Source organism: Eleginops maclovinus, chromosome 6 (genome assembly GCF_036324505.1).
Source record: "Eleginops maclovinus isolate JMC-PN-2008 ecotype Puerto Natales chromosome 6, JC_Emac_rtc_rv5, whole genome shotgun sequence".
Lineage (NCBI taxonomy): Eukaryota > Metazoa > Chordata > Actinopteri > Perciformes > Eleginopidae > Eleginops > Eleginops maclovinus.
Window position 1 is genome coordinate 15,940,454 of NC_086354.1, and position 23,802 is coordinate 15,964,255.

General features: G+C 38.5%; 1 protein-coding gene across 4 annotated transcripts; it reads right to left on the bottom strand.

The window, feature by feature from the left end:
- Nucleotides 1-5,727: 5,727 nt before the first annotated feature.
- On the bottom strand, nt 5,728-23,802 carry mylk4a (myosin light chain kinase family, member 4a). 4 transcript variants are annotated; one of them, XM_063886705.1, is made up of 15 exons: nt 23,495-23,802; nt 14,211-14,348; nt 13,600-13,696; nt 12,974-13,304; nt 12,433-12,728; nt 11,632-11,737; nt 11,078-11,171; nt 10,622-10,731; nt 10,235-10,376; nt 10,077-10,147; nt 9,859-9,987; nt 9,539-9,691; nt 7,833-7,911; nt 7,402-7,456; nt 5,728-7,066 (listed from the first exon to the last, which is right to left on the bottom strand). In XM_063886705.1, the coding sequence occupies exons 1-14, from the start codon at nt 23,651-23,653 to the stop codon at nt 7,403-7,405; spliced, it is 1,959 nt and encodes a 652-aa protein (XP_063742775.1). In that variant the 5' UTR covers nt 23,654-23,802; the 3' UTR covers nt 5,728-7,066; nt 7,402. The 4 variants fall into 4 exon arrangements, with proteins under 4 accessions (XP_063742775.1, XP_063742772.1, XP_063742771.1 ...); XM_063886702.1 differs by lacking the exon at nt 23,495-23,802 and adding an exon at nt 17,306-18,699 and having other exon boundaries at nt 12,433-12,725; XM_063886701.1 differs by lacking the exon at nt 23,495-23,802 and adding an exon at nt 17,306-18,698.

Here is a 23,802-nt window from a genome sequence, read left to right on the forward strand (position 1 = left end):
ACACACACACACACACACACACACACACACACACACACACACACACACTTTTTATGTGAGTATATCTAATGTGTTGTGTGCTGCCTTTACATTTATTGCATTCATAAAAAGTCAACTCATTTGCAAAATAAACAGGTAAAGAGAATGCTGATGTTTTATAATAGTGCCACAATACTGTCTCCATATTAAATATGTTTAAAGAATGCATTAAAGTCACGTCATTACTAATTATTTTCTAACTTGAAACTTGAGTGAAACCGAGTTATAATTCATAATATATTCATATTCATCATACATAATAGCATGTCTTGAAAAGTTTTATATACAGCCGCGGAAAAAAAGAGGAGCAAGCCTAATCTTTACTTCCACAATTTATTTTCAAACCACTTCTATACTTCTATATATAAATATAGCCTGTCCTAATGTGTAAAATATGCTGCTAAAATTGACTTTGATAATGATTTGCTAAAGCTATACATGAGATCTGTGTAAAATACCACTTTATTATTTGAGTATTGAGGAATTGGAACTTAGTTTGTAATCATAAAGATAATTGTATCTCAGTATTTTAGAATATATAAGTCCTAAAATATAAATGTCACAACTTGATATTTCCAACTGCAATAAATCCTCAGCCTCTGCCAGTAAGAGCATGTTCATCATCCAAAACGCCCCTGAATAGACACAGACACAGTAAATCTTTTTCGCCTGCGTTGCCTGCCACACAACACATAAAATGTCTCCCTCAAAAAATGGGCTCTTTGTGTGGTCAAATGAATATGGCCTGAAGAATGAACCGCAGCACTGTGACTCTTTTCCTGTTTCCCCTGTCTAAAAGCAGACTGGACTGAAGTGAAGGCAGGCCCCCAAAAAATCCCAAACCAAGAAAAAAAAAACAGCAATACATTTTTAGTTTAAATATGGTAAGATACCAGTGATCCCCCCTCAAGGTTTGTTAAACCCCACAGGATGAAAACCCAAAAGGAAGATAATGTTACTGGACAATAATACCAATGCGGTTATTTGACTGCTGGTTGTATGATGTTTCCCCAAATATGCAGTGTTGCAAAACTAATTTTTCTTACCCTTCTGTACTTTAACAAGATACAAACTGTCATGACAGAAATTATTCCATATCTGTATCACCTCAGTCTGACCCTCGTCTCTCAGTTTCACACTTTTGTCATCCATCATGTACTCCTCTCATGGCTCGAGCTCTATCATGGGAAACATTTCACACTACAATAGCAGCAGCCATACGGGTTGCCATTTGGATGTCTTGTGTGGTGTTTTTGTTGGCCATTGGAGCTGTTTTTGGGAGTAAGATAGAGAACAGGCTAAGGGGTCTTTTCCCCTCATTACAGTCCCTGCAGCAGGAAGAATAGGGTTAGCTCATCGATCACCATGCACTACGAGGGCGGACAGACGCTGTGGCTGGGAATAGAGAACATAACAGAGAGATGTACAATATGGATTTATATGAAGCTAATATCTAGTATTTGCTAACATATTTGTGTGTGTGTGAGCGAGTGGTCTAAATAAGGGAGATCAAATAAAACATGACAGGGGTATGTTGTCATACAAAATGCCTGTCAATAGGGCAGGATAAGAAGATGTCTGCTCAGGTTAGGGTCAAGGAGGAGTTAATTTGTCTGGCGTGAAAGGTCTGAAGTGATTAAACATAAGCAGCACACAAGCAGCGTGTTCATACACCCACACAAGCTTGTATTAACACACTAACCTCGGACACAGAAAACATGCTCCTTCAGTCTGTTTGAATAAGTCGCTTGGCTCCATTTAGTTCCTTCAGAAAAGACTCCTCAGCAAGAGCTAAAGCATAAAAAAGCAAAGCACATGCACACACAGAGGCCTGATGGATTATGGCTCTCTCGGCCACAGAGCCTTCTCAGCAGGGCTGGCAGACGGAACAGAGACCCCGTGCAGGCTGAGGGGTGAGCCAGAGGGACGAGTAAATACAAGGCTGATGGAAAAGGCCCCATTGTGGGACCGCCTGACCGGCAGTAGGGCCCAGCCTGGAGGTGATGTGGAGCCAAGCAGATGACCCGACAGCGGGGAGCCTCCAAGATCATTAAAGGCTTCAGCCTGGCCATTTGATCAGTGTTGAAACCACCGACTGAAAACACCTGACACAGCAAGCTGCTGGGTTTCCCCCTCGTCTTGAAATCTATCTGTGTGGGTGGGAGAGGGCTGTTTTCATTTCTAAAGTCATGTTGTACTTACTGAAACATGGGTCGCAGGATAAAAGTATGGAGTACATCTACATCTTACTCCCGAAACTAATGTGACCTTTTACATAATATAATGCATCATTAAATCCAGAGAATCCAGAGAATCAGAATCAGTTGTTGGGGCCCTTGGGGGCAGCAGAAACATGAAACATTGTTGACATATTATCACCTTTTATGTTTCTATGAGATTCTTAGCAACATTAGCATTAATTTACCATCATTTTGTACGATATGTAAATATAGATACAAGTTGTTTTGTTTTGGTCTTTAGTTACTCCTGAGGTAAATGTATATATGTGTAGCTGCTAAATGCTCCACTATTGTATATTTCCAAACTCGTAGCTAACGTTATCTCTCCTGAGCAGTAAACAGAGAGTGAACATTAACTAACATTAGCTGATCACATCAGACCAAATATAACTGCTAGAACTTGTACAAAACGGTTGGTGAATAGAATTGAGCATGGGTGCCTTAAACTGTATTTCTTATGAATTGCTTTTTTTTATAAATTGAAGAGAATTGGACATGGTGCTGTTATTGGTGGCAAACCTCAGCGGTGTTAAAAGCAGATCACTCACCCAGCATGTTCCCACCACTGAACTTGACGACACGTGTACTGCCATTAACTGAACATAAACGTGGTCTGTTTGCCCCCCCCCCTTCACAAATCAGAACCACCTGCCCATGGTTCCTGAGAACTGGTCCTCTCTGGACCTCCTTGGAGAGACAGAGAGCGGCTCTTGTTTGGACAAACGTCAGGGCCACCTCCGGGGCTCTTACTTGAAACGAAGAGTGGAGAAGGGAATCCTACCATTCACATAGCCTCCTACAACCCCAGGTCCCGTCCCCTCCCTTTTGAGCAGGGCCCAATATTTTTTAATTATGTTCAGGAAACTCCTGTTACAAAGGACACTCTCTTAGTCAATCTGCAGGGAGGCTATGAGGAGTTCTGGGGTCAACCTCCTCTCTCTCTCTCTCTTCTCTCTCTCTTTCTCTCTCTCTCTCTCTCTCTCTCTCTCTCTCTCTCTCTCTCTCTCTCTCTCTCTCTCTCTCTCTCTCTCTCTCTCTCTCTCTCTCTCTCTCTGTCTGTCTGTCCGTCCTTTCTTACTAAGTGTGTCTGGGCGGTAGGTGTATCGACTAACAAACTGGAGAGCATGCCACCCAATGATTCAGGTCACTGCTGACAGCCTACCTCCCAACACCAAGATGGCACCTGGTCTGTGAATGCAAATCCTTCATAACACAAATACACACAAAAACTATAAAGGCAGCCTCTCCACCTCAGTGCAAACAAACCAGTTTTAATATTACATTTTCTTCAACATTTACTAATGTAATATAATACCTGCCAATTTTGATTATATTTCATATATCAAGACAAAGAGGTAGACATGTCAGTAAGCTTTCTTTCACGCTCAGCTTCTTATGCTCCGGTGGTCTCTAACTGACAGGAACTCAGGCACTATTTGTTATCTTTAGGCCCAATAAGTCCATCTGGTTTTGGTTTGGCTCCTCGAGCTCGCCCCTGGAGATGTGGATGGAGGGGACTTAGGGGTGAGAAGGGGTGGTGGAGGAGCAGTTTGAGGAGGCTTTTTCTCCTCTCTAATTGAATTTCTCACCATTCCAACCTGGGCCTCGGACCAGGGATAGAGCGAGAGGTTGCATTCGGCTTCCAACCCTCAGGCTCCTGAAAAGCTTTGCAAAAAATTAAGAAAAAGGGGAAGAAATCAGTATCACCTGTTTTGCCAAATGGCCTGCATGTTCCCATTAATGTCTATTTACTCAGACAAACTCTGCCTGTGAATGTAATGGAGCAATGTATGAACTTTCTCTGAACCAGTCCTGACCTGAAACATTTTGTGTCCAATGAAATGGTGTGTGAAAATAAACAAATAGCAGACTAAACAGAGTGGTCAGTCATTGATAGGAAAGTATTTAAAACTCATGTTTAGGGTGTTAATGTAATAAAAGGAAAAATGTCTAAATAAAGCTTACGTCCGCAGCAAAGTGTTGATATTGTCACATGTACAGTAGCCAGACAAAAATGATCTACAGCTAGCTGGATGTTTGTGTCTCCTTAGAGCAGCTTTTTTGTCTATCATTTTAAATGTATGTCCATAATGAAATCTCATTTGAAATGTTTCCTATTTCTTCTGTTAATTTAATTTAGTTAAATGCTTTGAGAAAAAGCAAATTTGTTGTGGTTACCTGACAAATGTTTCCATGTTACATTTTGGTGTTGGCTTTGATATCTGATTTGTATCTGTAAATATTCCTAAGCGGTTTTTCCTTATTTAGGTACACTTCACTCTTTTTCTCCACAAAATTAGATTGTGCTTGAGTCAATTTCAGGTTTTCCTTCTGTTGGAAGACAATCTGTCTCTATCATCATCTTTCTTGTCACTGTCTGGTGCACGTTTTCTAAATCCAAACTGAATAAAAATTAAAATAACTCAAAACTGTGAATTATTTTGTCGGCCCTTACAATTTTATGGCCGTGACAGTCTTAAACTACTGGATGTAAAAGTGGTCAACTACTGGGTTTCTATGCTTTTTGGTGGTACAGTTTGCTTTTCTGGTATTTCTGTACAATTAAATACATGTTTCCCATGGTATTCCCCATAAAGTCTGCACTTATCCTTGACTAACCCTGTGGGTTTTGTAAAATAAGACCTTACTATCTTTTAAAGGATAGAGCAGGCTGAAAGTGAAGGTATACTTTGTGGAAATGTAGCTTGAAATGTATACATGCTCTTCGAAACTCAGGTTTCCTAACTGTCATCCTTCATTTTTGGTGTCTCAACCCTTCCAATGACCTTTGGGAAGAAAATACAATAAAAACTGCTGATAACCTTTTTTTCTTACCCCAATGTGTCTCAATGAAAGCCCCATTCCCCGACATCATCATTATCCCACACACTCAGTTTATTTTTTCAGGTGAGCAAACGGCATTGCACACACTGGCTCCCTCAGATGCTCTTTATTAGGCTCCTGGAATCAGCTGCACATCTTCAGAAGAAGTGTGTTTGTGTGTTTTAGGATTAAATAGACCTGGGATGAGATTTAAGAAGTTCTCACCAAAAATAGTTCACTTTAGATATGAATAATGTTTCCTAAAGAGAGAGTTCCCAGAGTTTAAAGATGTTAAAACTAAATATGCCCAAGAAAGAACATGAAATCCTACTGAAAATGTATTGGATTTCAGACTATTTGTTTTGAAAAGAGAGTAACATCACCTACAATGTAATCTAATTGTAATTTACCATAAAATATTCACTACTTTCATTTATTCATATTATTACTTTAATCATGATACTGTAATCAAACCTGAAAAATACATGGCGTTAACATGATTTTCCTACCTTTTAATATGCAAGCAACTTGTTCATGAATATAAATGCTCAAACAATATGATATACCATACACTCAGTATGCTATTGACCTGAACTTCAAACAATAGTGAAAAAAAAGAATCTGATTCAAGACTCGATTTCAGTTTAATGGATGTGTTAACACTTCACAAATACATGCTGAATTTGAAATTGTTAACACTGGGTGAGACAACTTGTTTTACTAGCACTCTGTGTTCAACAGCAATTAAAGTCACATTCATAATGAAGTTAAATTGAAACCCAAGTATAGGTCTAACCACATTTTATCATAGTAGGCAATGTTAGGTAGTAGTGTATTACTTTCAGTTAGGGAACCTTCACAGAAGGCATTTAATTATAACTTTGTTTTATGTGAAAAAGCATCTACAGTAATATGAATATGCAGCTAAAGTGAAAAAAAAGTTTATAAAAGATATTTCTATGTGTATCTAGTTTAACCTTCAATGGATAAATATACATAAAAAACATGCACAAATAATTCAATAATACAGTAGGGTGGTAAGACATAAACTGTGTTGGTTTGATATAACGTAAAAATGTTCTTTATTACACCCAGACAAAGTAGGATATGAGTACATCTGACCACACAAACCTTTTCAATGAAACTATGTAGCTTTACGTATAATCTATGTTTAAATAAATAACGTTATAAAGTGCACATACTACAGCTCATGACACCGATCACACAAGTCTCATTCTGTCCATACGTACAGTACACATCCAGCAATTTAATGGAGACCATCTTCAAGATATTACAACATTTAAATGTAAGTCTACCGATGAGCAATTATTTACAGCATGACAAATATATTTGATATTATTAGTGACTGAGAGGGAGAAATGCAACTTATATTTTTAGATTCAGCTAATACAAATCATAATGTAGCCTTGATACAAAAGCAGCGAACACTAACAGCACAGTGTATTTTGTTAGAGAAAAGTGAGAGTACCTCACTGGATGGATATTTGAAATTGAAAGTACATAGAGTACATTCAACTTTTAAGGCAAAGATGCCACACACAATCACGCTCTTATATTACATGAACAAAGTAGGTTAAGATTATGACGTGAGAATTGTTTTGAAACGCTACAGTATATACGATAAACCAAAACAGTTGTGGTGCCATTTGATGTTATAGGATGTTGTTCTTTTTTTGTTTCCCTTGCATTAGAATCATAAATGACACATTCATACAGTCTAATGCAGGATGATCCAGTTATAAATCCTAAATACACAACATAATTTTTCCTGTGCCTGTACCTTTTTTGTATATTGGCATTAGCACAACATCATTGGATCACATGTAGGGTAACCTGAATTTCAGCCCACGTCAGGGCGCATGGACTGAAAGTAAAAGGTAATTTACATGGACAGGAGGGTTGGTCCAAGTGGCCGCAGCTGAAGCCATCACATCACTGTAGCCCTAAGAAAGAAGCAACATTTAAACGGGGTGACTCTCGGAAGGTCACAGTTTTATATTCAGTAACAGGAAGGTATGCAGACTCTTGCTTCTGCCGTGCTACCGTGCACAAAATCTGAGACATGCTTCCCCCTTGTGGATGATATAAAAGCATTCCTGTGGTCTGCAACTACTTTAAGTGAGGTTTTTTCAAGATTCAAGTTCAAAACACTTTATATAATCAAATACAATATAATATATACAGTATATAGTAACCATTCAATCATGGGCTCGCAAACAACCTAAAAATAAAACGTAGCTAAAAAATTATAAAAAATAATGAAGAAAAAAAGACCAACCTCAGCTGTCATTTTGGGGCACACACGATGATCTCCGAGATCTGCACATAGTTTTCTGTGAAATAAACCAGTCAAAAATTGATGACCATAAATGATATATTAGAATAAATGTAAAGCACAGCGTCACAAAACAAAGGTTTCCCTATTCTTTAAACATGATTTTATACATAAATTGTTATCTCATTGTATTTTTATTTCACGTTCTATCATGTTTTTTATCATTTTATCTATATTTCCCACTTTGGTTTGACACTTAATATTATTATATAATGAAATGCAAACATTTTTTAACTGATCCAGTATAAGCTTAAAAAAGGTATGCAAACTTTGTTATTGTTTCAATATTATTTTGGAATATACAGCCCTTTTTAAGATCAGCAACCTTGTGTTGTTTGTTTATGATAAAAGTAGGCAAGGAGAGTGAGTTCTACCTTTGTATGAAGGCGATGATGAAGGACGGGGTCAGATAACCAAGGATGTCTCAAGGCCTCAGCAGCCCCTATCCTCCAACTGAAAACAAACACATCGAGACGTATACAGTATATTCTGTGAAAAATGACCAGACGCACATACAGTTAGGTCCATAAATATTTGGACAGAGACAAAGTTTTTCTAATTTTGGTTCTGTACATTACCACAATGAAATTTAAATGAAACAATTCAGATGCAGTTGAAGTGCAGACTTTCAGCTTTAATTCAGTGGGTTGAACACAATCCCTTCATTTCAGGGGCTCAAAAGTAATTGGACAAATTAAATAACTGAAAATAAAATGTTCATTTCTAATACTTGGTTGAAAACCCTTTGCTGGCAATGCAAATGTTTTCAGTTGCTGTTTGTTTGTGGGCCTTTCGGTCAGAAGTTTAGTCTTTAACAGTGAAATGTATGCTCAATTGGGTTGAGATCAGGTGACTGACTTGGCCATTCAAGAATATTCCACTTCTTTGCTTTAATAAACTCCTGGGTTGCTTTGGCTGTACGTTTTGGGTCATTGTCCATCTGTATTATGAAATGCCACCCAATCAATTTGGCTGCATTTGGCTCGATTTGAGCAGACAGTATGTCTCTGAACACCTCAGAATTCATCCGGCTGCTTCTGTCCTGTGTCACATCATCAATAAACACTAGTGACCCAGTGCCACTGGCAGCCATGCATGCCAAAGCCATTACACTGCCTCTGCCGTGTTTTACAGATGATGTGGTATGCTTTGGATCATGAGCTGTACCACGCCTTCTCCATACTTTTTTCTTGCCATCACTCTGGTAGAGGTTGATCTTGGTTTCATCTGTCCAAAGAATGTTCTTCCAGAACTGTGCTGGCTTTTTTAGATGTTTTTTAGCAAAGTCCAATCTAGCCTTTCTATTCTTGAGGCTTATGAGTGGCTTGCACCGTGCAGTGAACCCTTTGTATTTACTTTCATGCGGTCTTCTCTTTATGGTAGACTTGGACATTGAGACTCCTACCTCCTGGAGAGTGTCTTTCACTTGGTTGGCTGTTGTGAAGGGGGTTTCTCTTCACCATGGAAATGATTCTGCAATCATCCACCACTGTTGTCTTCCGTGGACGTCCATGTCTTTTCTGCGTTGCTGAGTTCACCAGTGCTTTCTTTCTTTCTCAGGATGTACCAAACTGTAGATTTTGCCACTCCTTATATTGTAGCAATTTCTCGGATGGGTTTTTTCTGTTTTCGCAGCTTACGGATGGCTTGTTTCACCTGCATGGAGAGCTCCTTTGACCCCATGTTGTCTTCACAGCAAAATCTTCCAAATGCAAGCGCCACACCTCAAATCAACTCCAGGCGTTTTATCTGCTTAATTGATAATGACATAACGAAGGAATTGCCAGCACCTGCCCATGAAATAGCCTTTGAGTCAATTGTCCAATTACTTTTGGTCCCTTTTAAAAGAGGGTGGCACATGTTAAGGAGCTGAAACTCCTAAACCCTTGATCCAATTTGAATGTGGATACCCTCATATGAAAGCTGAGAGTCTGCACTTTATGTCCATGTCCATTGTATAACTATAATTGGATTATGTTTCAGTAAACAGGTTAAAAAAACAAAACTTGTGTCAGTGTCCAAATGTATATGGACCTAACTGCACATGGAAGAGCAGTTAAACCGATATAGGGTTGCTTACCTTTTATTCACAATGAGGAGTTTAGAGATGAAGTCCTTGGCTTCTTCACTTGTATCTACAAACTCTTGTTCGTTAAAGTTCCACTTACAGGCCAAGATGTTGTTCAGAGTCTCATTGTCATCGTCGCCGAGGAAGGGACAGAGCCCGCTCAGACTACAAGAAAGAAACAGTGATTAGCATTCGTTAAAAAGTGTGTGTGTGTGTGTGTGTGTGTGTGTGTGTGTGTGTGTGTGTGTGTGTGTGTGTGTGTGTGTGTGTGTGTGTGTGTGTGTGTGTGTGTGTGTGTGTGTGTGTGTGTGTGTGTGTGTGTGTTTACTCACAGCATGTAGGTAATGACCCCGAGGCTCCACATGTCCGTATTGAACGAAACAAAGTCGTAGTTGATGACTTCAGGAGCGAGGAACTCCGGAGTGCCAAAATTCACTCTCAGTTTTTCACGTGGTTTGTATCTATGTAAAGAAAATTATTTTATTTTTAATTTTGTATGATTACAATGGTCAAAGAAACTATCAAATAAAAGGTAAGGGCTTGTACTTACATCCTAGCAAGGCCAAAGTCGATTATTTTGACCTTATTCGTGATTCTGCTCACACACAGAATGTTTTCGGGCTGAAATGTAAAGTACTTCTTTAGATAAACTTCAATGAATTAAGTCTGTTTTTTTAAATGTTAAATTACTATAGGTTACTTTATCACCTTTAAGTCCAAGTGTAGGATGTACATTTTGTGCATGTGCTGCAGTCCTTCACAAATCTGCCTGATGAACAGCACAGCGTCCAGCTCCATCAAAGTGTAGTTTTCGTCAATGATCCTGTCAAACAGCTCCCCTCCACCAACACTAAGGGTAAAGAACAATGCATAAAAACACTGTAAGACACCAATCAACAACACTAGAGCAATTCAAATCTAACGTTTTATATTAGCAGATGTATCAACCAGGAATCAAACACATTTATAAAACAAGTTAAATCAAAAAGCTACTTAACATACAGTATATAAAGAAGTCAAATTCTTGGTAGTTACTGTTTTAAAAAGAAAGAAATAATAAACATTTGTGCTGAAAATATAAAAGAGGGAGCATACTATTCAAGTACAAGGATGATGTCATTCCTTGACTCATAAGCTGCATAGAGCTGGATCAGGCTGGCATGGTCCAGATTATTCATGACCTGGATCTCATTCTTCACCACCTCCTACCAAAAACACAGGCGCAGACAGACAGACAGACAGACAGACAGACAAACAGACAAGGATGCAGACATACACACAAACGAGCGTGCACACACACACATGGTCACGATGAGATGTATCAGCTGTTCTCTGCTATGAGACAATGCATCTTCTCTTCTAGGTCAAATATTTATCACCTAGGTGAGAAGTATTCCCTATGCTTCTGTTCCAAGCGGCTTTGTAGTGCAGTAGTATGTACTGAAAGTTGTAACTAAGCCTGTTGCTTTTTATATCAGGTGGTGTGGGTCTTGCTGTGGTATTAAAATAATGCTAATTTATCATGATTGCACTGAACATTAGTTGCTGTACCTTTTCCTTGAGGCTCCTGGCTTTGATGACCTTGGCTGCCAAAGTGAGACCAGAGGAGTTTTCAACACATTTGTGCACCTGGCCAAAACGACCCCTTGAAGACAGGGAGGAAAAAAACAAAGGTTTAGAGTTGCATGGTAACAGTTGTGAAACATCACTGATGCTGTGTGTTTTATGTTTCCATGACCAATCAAGAACTGATCTGCTGTCAAACGGACAGGTTTTTAGTTCAGGGAAGAGCTCAATCTGGTATTTCATTAAATCTGAGCTGGCCAGTGTCTCCGCTTTGAAGACGTGGATTAACACTTAGTGATTAGCTACCAGCTGGCACCAGGGATACTGTTTCACATACCACCCAGTCCTAAAGTAAAAATAACTGCCGTGACTCTGGAGTTATGAACCAGGGGAAAAGAGAAGAGAGGGGGTGGGTTACGCAATTAGGCTTTGTGGGAAACTCTTTCACACTGCCTTTGATCTGTGGTAGATCAAATGGTCGTCGATAGCTTTCATTTTTTTTACATGACACAGAGGTTTGAAAAGTATGGTTTGCTCACCCGCCCAGGACCTCCTGCCAGTTGATGCTGTAGAAGTTGATGATCTGGTTGGGCTTGGCAGAGACAATGCGGTGATTAAAAGGGGCCATTGGAGGAAGACTGGTGTCTAAAGTAGGATGGAGGATCAGAGAAAATATATAATCTGTTTTAATGAGTTACGAGGAACGTGAGAACATAGGAGCTTCGTTGTTAATTAACTACAGTGATGATTTCGAAAGGCTGCTTTAATCAAGTTAGCACATGGTGCATCGCTGTGCTATGATAAACATCAACTAGAGGCACAGTTGCAGAGGAGTAACCACACTTTAACACAACACATCTTTTAGTCAAAGTGCCAGACTCCTTTAAGGGTTTTATTCTGATACCTACTACTGTACTGTACCAATTTAGAATAGACCCTTCACATATTATGGAAGAGTCAAGCATTGATATATGATATATAACCAGAGTAAAGACCAATACTAGACTTCTGAGGCTGATAATGATATTGACATTTAGGGTTTAAAAGAAAATCAAAAGACCATATATCAGCTGATTCAACATTTTTCTAACAGTATTTATGTTTCCAAACACAAATATAGCAACTATAGACTTCTATATATTACCTTTATTATTTAAACTACTATATGAATGGCTCACACATAGCGTTTAACAGACTCCAACATGTCGATTTTAAAATGTATTCACTGCTTTGCCCCACCTTACATAACATTTAAACTGGGCTAAAACTGACTAGATTGAGTTTAGTTAAACAAACTTTAAACTTCCCACCATTTTTAGTGCCGGGGAACCCTGACTTACCAATGAAGTACCGCTCTACATCTTCATCATCTTCCTCGTCTTCCTCATTTTCCTCTCTCTCTCTCTCCACCCTTTGTTTTAGGTTTAATTGGAAATCAATGCCATCTGCCGTAAAGACGGCCCAGCCCTCAGACTCGAGGCTCTGTTCCTCCTCTTCGTCGTGCACCTTCGTCTCGGTGTGTTCCTCCACTATGAAGTGTTCCTCGGTCACACACAACATGGTACTTATGCTGACTTCTGATATCTGGTCCTGCTCAGCCTCTGGAGATGTGGAGGCATCTTTGTGGTCATCACTGCTGGGAAAAAATATTTTTTTTATTCGTTTTTTTCTTCATCAAATGTTTCTCTTGTTTAGCCCAAAATCCAAAATCTTCAATTTACTAAAACATAAAACATAGAAAGTTCTCCAATTCTCCAATTGAATTTTGAAACTAAATGATTAAATCAAAATAGTTGCAGACTATTTTTTTGTAAATTATTTATGGATCCATTGATTTAGTGATAAATCATTGCGTCTCTTATGGGGTGAAATTCTAACTACCTTGAAGCAGTCTGCTCTTCTTCATCAGATGCAACCTCTTCCTTCTTTTCTTCTGGGAGCTTTTCTTCCTCTTTCGCCACATCCTGCACATCCAACTTTGGTTCTTCCTCGTCAACCTCGTGTTCGTCACCCACATCTGTTTGGGAATCTTCACGCAGGAGGTCAACCAGGTTGCAAGCAGGCGAGTCAGATTGTTGATTTTTAGGGGACACTCCGGCTTCCAGATCCAGATATCCAGTGGTTGTCTTGTGACCTGACTTCTGTGCATTCTCCCTGTTGAGTTTCTGCACCTCTTGGAAAAGCAACACCTGCTTCTTAAGGGAGATCATTTCTACAACAAGAAAGCCAAACAGGATCTGGATTTAATCTCTACAAACCACAGTTAAATACTTTGAAAGGTTATGGTACATCATGAGGCTGCCCAATATTTCCCCTTGACCTTCTGTGCTTGGTTTCTGTGGCACGATGTAAATGCCATTCGGCCACAGCTGTACATGTAATAGAATATCACTCGAACACAACAAGATGTTACACTCATGCAATCTCTTAGGGAAAATCTATGTTTAATTTTGCTGCTGATGTGTCTTACCAACAGTCATGTTTCTGCAAAAATAAAATAAAAGTACCTGTTGTGTCTGGAGGCTTCATCTTCTTCTGAGCCTTCTGACCCTTAGGGCTCAAAGAGGGTTTATCGGTCCCATCTTTAGCTTTGTGGTCCTTTAACTGTGGAATAAAAATAGTCATAAAATAAAATCAGTCGGTTTTAAAGAAAATGTCTCAGTTAAAATGTTATTCTAAAAGATATTTTGTGCAGAACTTAGTTTTAATACTCCTTATACCTTAACATTTTAATAAAACTCACTAGATCACACTAGTACTATTTACTGTCACAAAGCTAAAATTAAAGGTAGCAATGTTATTTTTTCTTTAGCAAATGTCAAGCATTGCTCCTTTTTGTCAATATGATCAAAACACTAATATTAATACTATGGAGCCTGTAAAACATGAAAAAGCACATATTGAGTTAAACAGCCCTGGAAAAATTAAGCATAATCAGTTTCTCTTGTTTTAATATTTATAGGTATGTCTTTGAGTTAAATGATTATCTTTTTTATTGTATTCTATATACTACTGTGCTGAAATTCAATATACACTGAAATGGCTGCCATACATGTAGAGCTGTATATATAAAGAGGGATTGCAGGATGCATAAAATGCATAAGCACTATGAACCTACAAAGTTTCCACATTTGCGAGAGGCGAGGAAATGCTTTGGTCCATGGAGTCTTATCTTGTGAGAAGTCTGTAGAGAACTGGGCTCACATGCAGGAATTATCTCTTGTTTCCCTTTATTGGCTTTATTAGAGGTAGGTTTCTAGTGAAAAGACAAGATGACAAGGCTTAGTAGGGTTATGAATGCACATGAAATGGAAAAAACATCAAATGTTAGGAATGACTGTCAATATGAGGGACATGAGGTTAATATGAAAACGTTTTGGTCACATTAAATGCACACAACATGAATCAAAAATATAATGTATAATTCAATGAAATGAAGCTTTGATTTGATAAACTTAGGACCACATGAAAAACACAACACAAGAAATAAATCAAACAACAAATTAATGTCAAAAGACGGTACATAAAAAAATGACAAAAGGCCAAATATAAGCAACATTACCTATTTGTTTTACATCATGTCTCCATGCGCAGACTCTCTTGTAAAATGGCATGCCTTTGATTATTCATAGCAAATGGATAGACAGCAGCAGGGCAGTGAATTTATAGCTTATCACTTGTCGCTCTCAGCGACGGAATGCAATGCTGACCCTGAGCGGAAAATATTACAAGCTACCATGGGCTGTTGTTCAAATTTCTCAGCTGAGGAAACTCACTAAACACTCTCCGATCAGGTTAGCATGGAAAAAGCTGTCTCAAACCCAGGGGTGTCTCACATTTGTTCTCTGAATGCTGTCGCAAGGTAAACATCAGAGGGTATATTTCTAGTGCAGTGACAGCAGTGTTTTCTGGAATGTAAAACTCTGATAGGGAGACAGTAGGAAGGAGGCCATAGTAACAGCAGTTACTCGTAAGATATCTCACACCTATGGAGGTGGATGATGATGGAGCAACCATCTGACAAGGGCTCTGACGATCACAGAAATTCCCTGAAATGTGAGTCACATGAAAGCCATCAGATTGGTATCTGGTCATTAATCCTCAGGGTATAATATGCCATTACATTTTGACCGAGACTTTGCATTGGCTTGAACTAATATCTTAACACTAGGATGAGTAATGTATAACAAAAGAAACCTCTGTCATATTTGTAAAAATATTCTTTATGTCCTGTTGCAATCATCAATCAAATGCTCTGTAAAAATTTTTTAAAAAGTGCAATTTGGGATATTTTGTAATTTGTTCATAATTCAAAAAGATAAGTAAACCAATCTGCCTTTCTAACAACCTGGCACAACCAGCAAACACTTAGTCAGAGCACTCCTTGCACATTACCAGAGTCTTCCACAAGCTGCTAGCTTGACAGCTGTGAGTGCTAACAACAGCTATGTTTGATATCAGGTTCATTATCTTATGTTTAAGTTCATAATGATTGTGATGAGAGTGGCTTTGGAGGGAGACCTGAAAGTTGTTGGTATTTCCAACTTGTTGACTTTTTTGGCGACTTTTAGCTAGCTAGTTTAATTGGAAAAGAGTTGGCAACACAGGGTTGGGTTTTTTGTTGAATAATTGTTTGATACAATTTTTGGATAACATTTACAGTCTGGTTGCTGGTTCCTCCAATGTGACCTAACAAAGCTGTGATTACTACAAATATGAATTCAAAATCCTGACTGCATCGTGAACTATTACATTAATATTTTAAGTAGGAGCTAACTTGAAGTCACAGCCACTCAGGTGAGTTTGATCTTTGCATGCAGATCATAGTGGAAAGAGATATGACTCTAATGTGTGAACCTACGCAAGTGATAGGAATGTGTTGATAAATTGCTTTAGCGAGTCTGTAAGTACAGCTCATACTGTTGATGCCAAGCAGCACTTAGTGAACTTTATATAGGGTCATGATTGACCAACATGTCAACATGTAAAATAAAGATTAAAACTGTTAGAGTTTAGAGATTACTTCAGTGTCACACTATTTGAAAGGGTTTAAATCTGCTAATCTACATCTGAATCCAACAACGTTAAATTAAGCGCATAATTTAATTAATATATTTAGATTAGTACACGTTTACTTTTTGACTTTTCTGAACCTGTACTGGCAATTCCAGGAACACTACATGCAGTGTTAAATACAGACATCTAATGAAAGCTCTAAATCAAAGGTGCTTTGACCGAACTATCAGCAGGACTCCCAATTAAATTTAGTGCAACTCAGGAACTAATTTTCAAGGAATCCCATGGCATTGAATTTAGGCAATACCCACACTTACCCTACTAGAAACTGGTTGTGTGAAAAAGTGTAACATATAATGTCGTATTGGCTATTAGCATTGAATTGGACACAACCAAGACCAACAGTGTACGATACAAACACATGTCTCTTGTTTATGTCAATAAAAGAAATGAAAAAGGGGAAAAAGACTGACTCATCACAATTTGTTGACACCTGACTCCTGGTGAGTTGAAGGGGTTAAAGCCCTTTTAGACCACAAACACTGCAGCCCTGATCCAAAAACAGCATTTCCAATCCGAGCCACTCACATTTCATCCCTAGTCTCACCTCTCGTGCCCTGCAAGGGGGTCCCAGAGTGAGCCTCACGCCAAGGAGGCCATGTTGTAACCAGCATTGGTAGAGATCCAACAAGTATAAATGTGAGTTAAATTGGGGTTTCATAGAAACTATGAGGGACATATTTATTACCCAGGAGCTTAAATAACCCTATAATACCTTAAATCAGCAGTTGGCAAGTGTCAACATGGCAATTTCTAGACCATATCTTTTTAAACCAGCCCCATTATATTGGGTATAACACACAAGCCAAATCACATTCCCAGACAATGCTATGCTGCTATGATCATTTTCACATGTTCTGCCAAGAACAACCAAAAGATCTTTGTGAGATCTAATAAATCAAGAAGTCCCATAGAAAAATAAGTAGCATCCTTTGAAACACCACAAGACTAGATGTCCTGGGCTACAATACCTAGCAATACAAACCAAAAACATCTAAATTGACAAAAATATTAAACATTAGTTCATATGAAAAATTCAGTAATATTTTCTTCAAAGCGTATTTTTTGCAAAACCAACATAATGCAGCATTTTTTCACATGTTCTAAAAGGTACAAGCAAAATCTTTTTAGTCTCACCTGGTCAAGCTTCTTGTTTATCGTGTCAGAGGATTTCCTTTTATTGGCTTGCTTGGCTTTGTCTTTGGATTTAGCACCCTTCCGAGTTGCAGGGCCTTTGAACATCAGCTTCATAACCCTAGAACTTTTCACTGTCTCCCCAATAAAGCTGATCACTTGCTGCATGTTGAGGACCAGCTTTTCCATCCCTTCAAGCTTATGAGCCTGCTGCTCAGATCGCTGGTTCACCACCAACATTATGGTGCTCATCTCCTGGCATATCTCCCTCACTTCTCTGCCCATGACCTGGGTCTGGTTCATCATCTTGGCTGGGAGATGGATCTCCTCCTGGTCAACTTTCAGATTTTCCATATCCTTTTCAATGCCGTCAATGTCCTGAGACATCCCATCTAGTCGGTTGAGGACCTTTTCTTGAATGTTGATGAGCTTGTCCATTTTGCTGCTGAGTGATTCAATCCGGTTCTGGATGAGGTCAAAGCTGCCGTTACCATCTCCTACTGTGTTCATTACCAAGGTACTCATGGCTTGCGGTGTTGTAGGAATCACGTTAAGACACCAACTTGAGACAAAAATAGGACCAAAATAGTCCTTGAAACAGACGAAAATACTTTTTCAAAAATCGTAGCCAGCTCTGCCCTTCAGTGCTCCCCGTTGGTGTGCACACTTAATAAATAAATAAAAGTGAAACAGAAGTGATTCAAGAGTTTTTAAATCCCCAACACCATTTCTCCCTGGTGCCTGCTTCCCTCCACACAAGAAGTGGTATTAGGAATGGAGTGAGCCGGTGTCCCTTAATGTAAAGGGACAGCCTACGTCAGCAGGGGTCAAGTGTTTGGGGTGGAGGCTTGGCAAAGCTTGGACTATGAGACATTTGAGAGCCTTTAAGTGTTAAGCCCACGACCGTCACTCCCCTGCTAGGTGTCAAAATGCTCACTGACACAGAACTTTTTCAGTGTTTAAGACACGTGCGACAATGCTCATAATTTTTTACCTTTTTTTTTTTCAAATGGCATTGGCATTAACATTCCCTCATAGTGACAGATGGTCTGTCAGTCTTGAGTGAACTTCACAGGTGTAAAACAAAGGAGAAGAGGATCATAGGTATGAGTGGGGGGAGTTCAGAGTAAAAGAAGAGATTTTATTGTTTATTATTGATTTCTCTAGTATTTAACTAAAGTTCATGGCATTGAAAAGTCTGTAATGCTGTAGGTTAGTTGGTACAGCTGTATGTGATTCTGCAACCAAATACCCTCCTTATCTCATGAATGCCTGTAACTTGCACTCAGTGTTCGGGGAAACGTGAAGAAGCATGTGGCTTCTGGTTAAGGGGAACTACAGTAAGATGTTTAAACCCCTTCTACTGAAAGAAGAGATGGGTGACACAAATGATTTATATGTAGCCTACTCACTGACAAAAACATCCACCAATAACCTTCCATTAGAGAGGAAGGGATCCATTTTAACTTAGCTCATGTAATATGACCGTAAACCATGTTCCCTATAAATCAAAATATGTATGATTCATTTGAGTAACAACATGTGTTGTCAAAACACAGGGTATATAGTGTATTGAAACACCTAAACACTTGAACTACATGCTCTAGTCACAATGATTTTTAAAAGTATGGTTGTTTAGTCAAACAATTTACTGACAATTTTGTCAAACTTATTGGACTCATCTCCGTAAATTTAAGGCTGAGTTTAGATGGAATCCAGCTTTGCTCAAGCCACCATGAAATACTTTGACCACAGGGGCGCAGACTGCAAACTGAGCAACAGTGACCCTAGCCAAACTCCCCCTCACTCACAAAAAAAAAGTGGGGGGGGTTGTGAACTTGGCAGATAAAACAGAAACCAGTGGGGTAAGGTGAGAAAAAAAGAGGTTTACCTGTCACTTTGAGTGTAGACAAGTTACTGCACCAGCTTGCAAATGACTCTCTCAGCGGAAAAAACAAATGGCAGAGACAGATGGGAGTAAAATCATGCATCAATCACTCAGAGAGAGAAAGAGACGCTCACACCTGTCCTTGCATGCCAACAGATGACAGACAACGTAGGTCATTTGCAGCATGTTGGGTCAGCTTCTTATGCTAGGGTGTGCATGGATCAGACAGACACAAGCAACAAGAAGAATGTAAGGTAGATTTGACTTTTCATGAAAAATAACAAAAATAAACATGGATTCTGCCACAGAGCATTGTTATTCTGCTGCATGTTACAGGTTAGCATGCTGACTGCAATGTCTTTCATTGCTCAGAGGTAGCGGGTACTTAAGGTTATTAAACCCTGCAGGGGATATAAACAGACCCCTTGGCCTCTGAGACCTATTAGAAAAAGTAAATATCATATTTATATCACTTACACTTTACAGTGAAACGAACGCCAAAGAAAGTAACAGCATCATCAGCGGTGCTTAAAGTTCTTTCTCACTGTTTTTGCCAAGCACAAGTATTTGTACACACTGACTGAGCACACAGGTGAGAAATCACTGCCCAGTCAACTGGTGCATGATGAAAATGTTATTTAGTTAATGTGACAGCTAAATTAGTAGGATGTTTGGAGCCATTGCTGAATGCATGAATGTTCAGAAAGCCTTTGTAATAAGTAAAAAACAACTTCATGTTTGTGTGTGCAGAGTTTGACCTTGCAGTTTAATCATCTACTGACTAACAGACGTCAAGAGTGGAAAACATGTTAAGGTAAAATGATATGAAGCGGAGGCTTAGCTTCTTTAAATAGTTCAAGTCTAACATGCATCCTGTGTTATGAAACCTTTATCCATTTATTATCAGTGTCATAGTATATTTTGGTTATCTATTAATGTTCTTATTATTTACTTGATAAATTGTTTGATTTATATACAGTAACATTGAAAAAAACAAATCCATTTCCAAGAGCCCAGGCTGACAACTTAAACATTTTTGTCTGACCAATCCCAAAACTCAAAGAAATATTCAATCTATGATAAATTACAGAATTAAAAAAGCTTATTGCAGCTGTAATACATTGTTGATTGTTATAGGTCAATAGGGCACCTATTATAACATGTGTTTTTTTCAAAATAACATTTCATAGACCAAATAAAGTAGTTTTGGCAGATCATATTGTCTCTATATTAACTCCTGTTAGTCAAAAGGAAAGAAATGCACATATAAATGTAAAACAAGTCAGTATTTGTGAGGGGTTATTCTCAGGTTAAATAATGTGACCTGCATGGCCCCTGTATTAGGCTATTTGTTTGGCAGCAGGACAAGGTTAACTGTTAAAAATGGAGCACCACCTCAATGAGAACACAATGTACTGACAGATGGGGGCTGTGCTCTGTGGCTAACGTCCAATCACCTCACAAGTCTCCACTCACACATCACACAGTGTGCCAGCTCTGGCTATACTTTCTCTCGGAAACTTGTTGGCTTAAATGTGTGTGGCAGCCGTGAAACTCAAATCCTTGTGCTAATGTCTAAGACGTCTCTTCTGTTCCTTCCCTCTCATGTTTTCTTTAGGCATGTAAAGACATTCTGCTGCTGCACTTTGACATACTTTTTGGATTTGTTATACAAGTTATAAACATACATCCCCACATGCATATGTGACTGTTTGTATTGTGAAATGTGATGAATGTACATTTTATCGTATCCAAGCTTAAGTATCTGAATAATGACAGATCTCATGGGATATGCACTGATGCCTTTTATTGGACACGGTCAGAAAAACAAAATTATGTGAAACTGTATGTGCCTGCTCCAATTACTCACTAACTCAGCTTTTATTTTGAACAGCAGGTGGCATTGTTCATCCATGTAAAGCATGAACAGTGAGACTGCAGTGCTCAAAAATCTGATTTAAGTTTATACTTCCCCCTACATCCAGCATTTTGAGTTTTGATACGTGTGTCTGCTCGTGAGTTTCAGGATGAGCACTGTGACAGTGATAGGGTTTTATGCATACTAGCATACATCTGAAAAGTAGAGAAAAGTATTATGAGGTAGACGTGGTACTAACCTTTGGTGAATTACAGATGCAAATACAAGATTATCTTTATTATTGCCCCAACCATTTGGCAAGAGTCAAAGTTAGCATTTTTAAATTGCAGTTTTTTAAGTACCCAGTGTTTAACCTCAAAGAAGTTTGAATAGCAATTTCGCATAGTGTTCCCAATGTTAGCCTAATTAATTAATCATCCAATTGTTTCAGTAACATTACCTAGTATTACAAAGATTAAGTCTACTCATTTTAAGTAGGGATGACACACTCATCTTACTAAGCACTCTGAGTGTAATATCAGAAAGAGTCTACTGTCTTACTTTAATTTCTGTTTAATTTGGATCCAGTACAGTGACTATATGAGGAAGATAATCCTAGAAGCACTATTATTACATTGTAGAAACATAAGAAGAGCTTTACAGTACATTGAGGATGTCATAAATGTTATTGACAGAATGCAAAGAAGGCTTAGTCACATACTTAGAGGTGCACAACTGTAAATGTCACCGTGGATCTCCTAAATGCCAAAAGAGGAATGGAAACAAGAGAGGGTGAGAGGGCTCCAGCTTTTCTCCGAGGTGTACTATCACGACATTAAGACGTAGTATACATGTGTATGTGCATTTAGAAGTGTGATGTATATTTGTACTGTGGCAGAAGTCTCTCAGCATTAAAAAGGCATTCTATAATGTAAAACAGGAAAGTGAGACTGAGCCATATCTAATGGTTTGGACAGAAAAAAATAACAGGATTATAAAATTAAACAGATAAGCTAAAGTAAATATCATCCTATAACGAGCACCAGATATTAAAGGGTAAGAACATGTTGAACATTATTCAGCAGGAAAGCTCTCATGCAATGACACCATTGTAGCCTACTAATGAAGCAATGCAACATCACAGAAAGAGTGTGTAAAACACTAGATGGCAGCAAAAGCAGGATGTCAGGCCTGTGTTTTCTCCCTGTGAATCACAGCAATGTTGAAGTCAAGATCCACCGCTAGGGCTCACTGTACCTTCAAAGCAGATTCTCCAAACTCTACACCTATAAACTCATAAACACCAACAACTCCTTATCTCATGTTTTATCCCTCCTGCTGCTGTATTTCACATAGCATAACACGCATGTATCATATTTACCATGTTTCACCTTTCACTCAGATACTGAGCATCACATTACTGCGGGAAAGGATTACCCACCATATGTTGAGCTAACTAATTAAATTAGATGTGACATTTAGCTGGAGAATAACTAGGGAAAGTGAGTGCAAAAGTAAGCACTTATTGACAGTTGATATACAAATAAAATGTACTTTAAAGTCAACACAAGCATGGCATGATATTCACATAATATGAGTGATTGCAAATGGCAACAACGCAAACTGAAATAATTACATAAATACTATAAGTAGACAAGGAATAAATAATATACATGTCGATTATATAAAAATATCAATACAACACAACCTGTCAATAGACCTAACGTACTAATATTCAGAGCTACTTAAATAAAACCATAAATGTCATAAATATCTGTATGACATTTACCAAGCATGCATCTGCAGTGCTTGTCTGTCTGACATTATATTAATTATAGGACTATTATAAAAAGACATCAGTTCCTAAGTGTCTGAGATTTTGCTCTGCATGAAATCTGATGCTACAACACCGCAGCACCATGCCTCTGCTGTCTGCTTATGTTTAATACAACTTGTTTCAGAGAATAACCAAATGAAAATAAATTACGAGATTTCACACTATATCCCTTTTTGTCAGGTGCTTACGCTGTAAAAATGGCGATATGTCACAAATATGTTTTTTTTTTCCTCTTAAGACTTCAACTTTTTAAAGCAGCATAAAAAAATATATACCTAGCATGAGTCAAAGAAAAGTTGTGATAAAAACTGAGCTTTTGTTCTGCCTTCGCTCCGTAGGTGTTTAAGGAAAAACTTCCAAGCAAAAACATACGATACATATTTACTGTACTCCGAATCGTCAACAACAACACTGACAATATGAAATATACTTAAGCAATTCTTGGTCCATACAATATGAAAGTACCGCTATATTGAAAAGAAAAATATTGGCCGATTGCTACAAGAGTTCATTTTCAAGTTATGTTCCTTTAAGAAAGCAAAACAGTATCAGCATTTCTCTAGCTAATTTTCAAGCGTTATTGAACAAGTCAAAAAGCCTTGTATATACCTGAATGGCAGGTGGAGCGGATGCTCTGTGTCTCCTCCTGTAGCAGAGTAAACCGCACAGCCTGCTCCAGACGTAGGAGGCCAGCAGACACATACTGTTGACTACCCGAATGTCCCAGCTTGTGACAAAGCTCTCCATGGCTTTAACTTCACTCTTCATCCTTCTTCTATAACCTTGCTTTTCCTATCTTTAACTACAAAGGACCTCTTGGAGCTTAGGGAGAAGAGTCTCAAGTGGAGAGTAAAGAAGAGATGACAGCTCCTTCTCTTCGTATGGACCGCCCAAACATTAATGCTACACTAACCTCA

Coding starts and splice junctions, on each gene's coding strand:
- mylk4a (XM_063886701.1), bottom strand. CDS start 17,827: ATGAGTACCTTGGTAATGAACACAGTAGGAGATGGTAACGGCAGCTTT. Junction 9,988..10,076: donor GACTTTGGCCTTGCTAGGAT/GTAAGTACAAGC, acceptor TTCTTTACATAG/ATACAAACCACGTGAAAAAC. Junction 9,692..9,858: donor GGGGTCATTACCTACATGCT/GTGAGTAAACAC, acceptor TCTTTCTTGTAG/TCTGAGCGGGCTCTGTCCCT.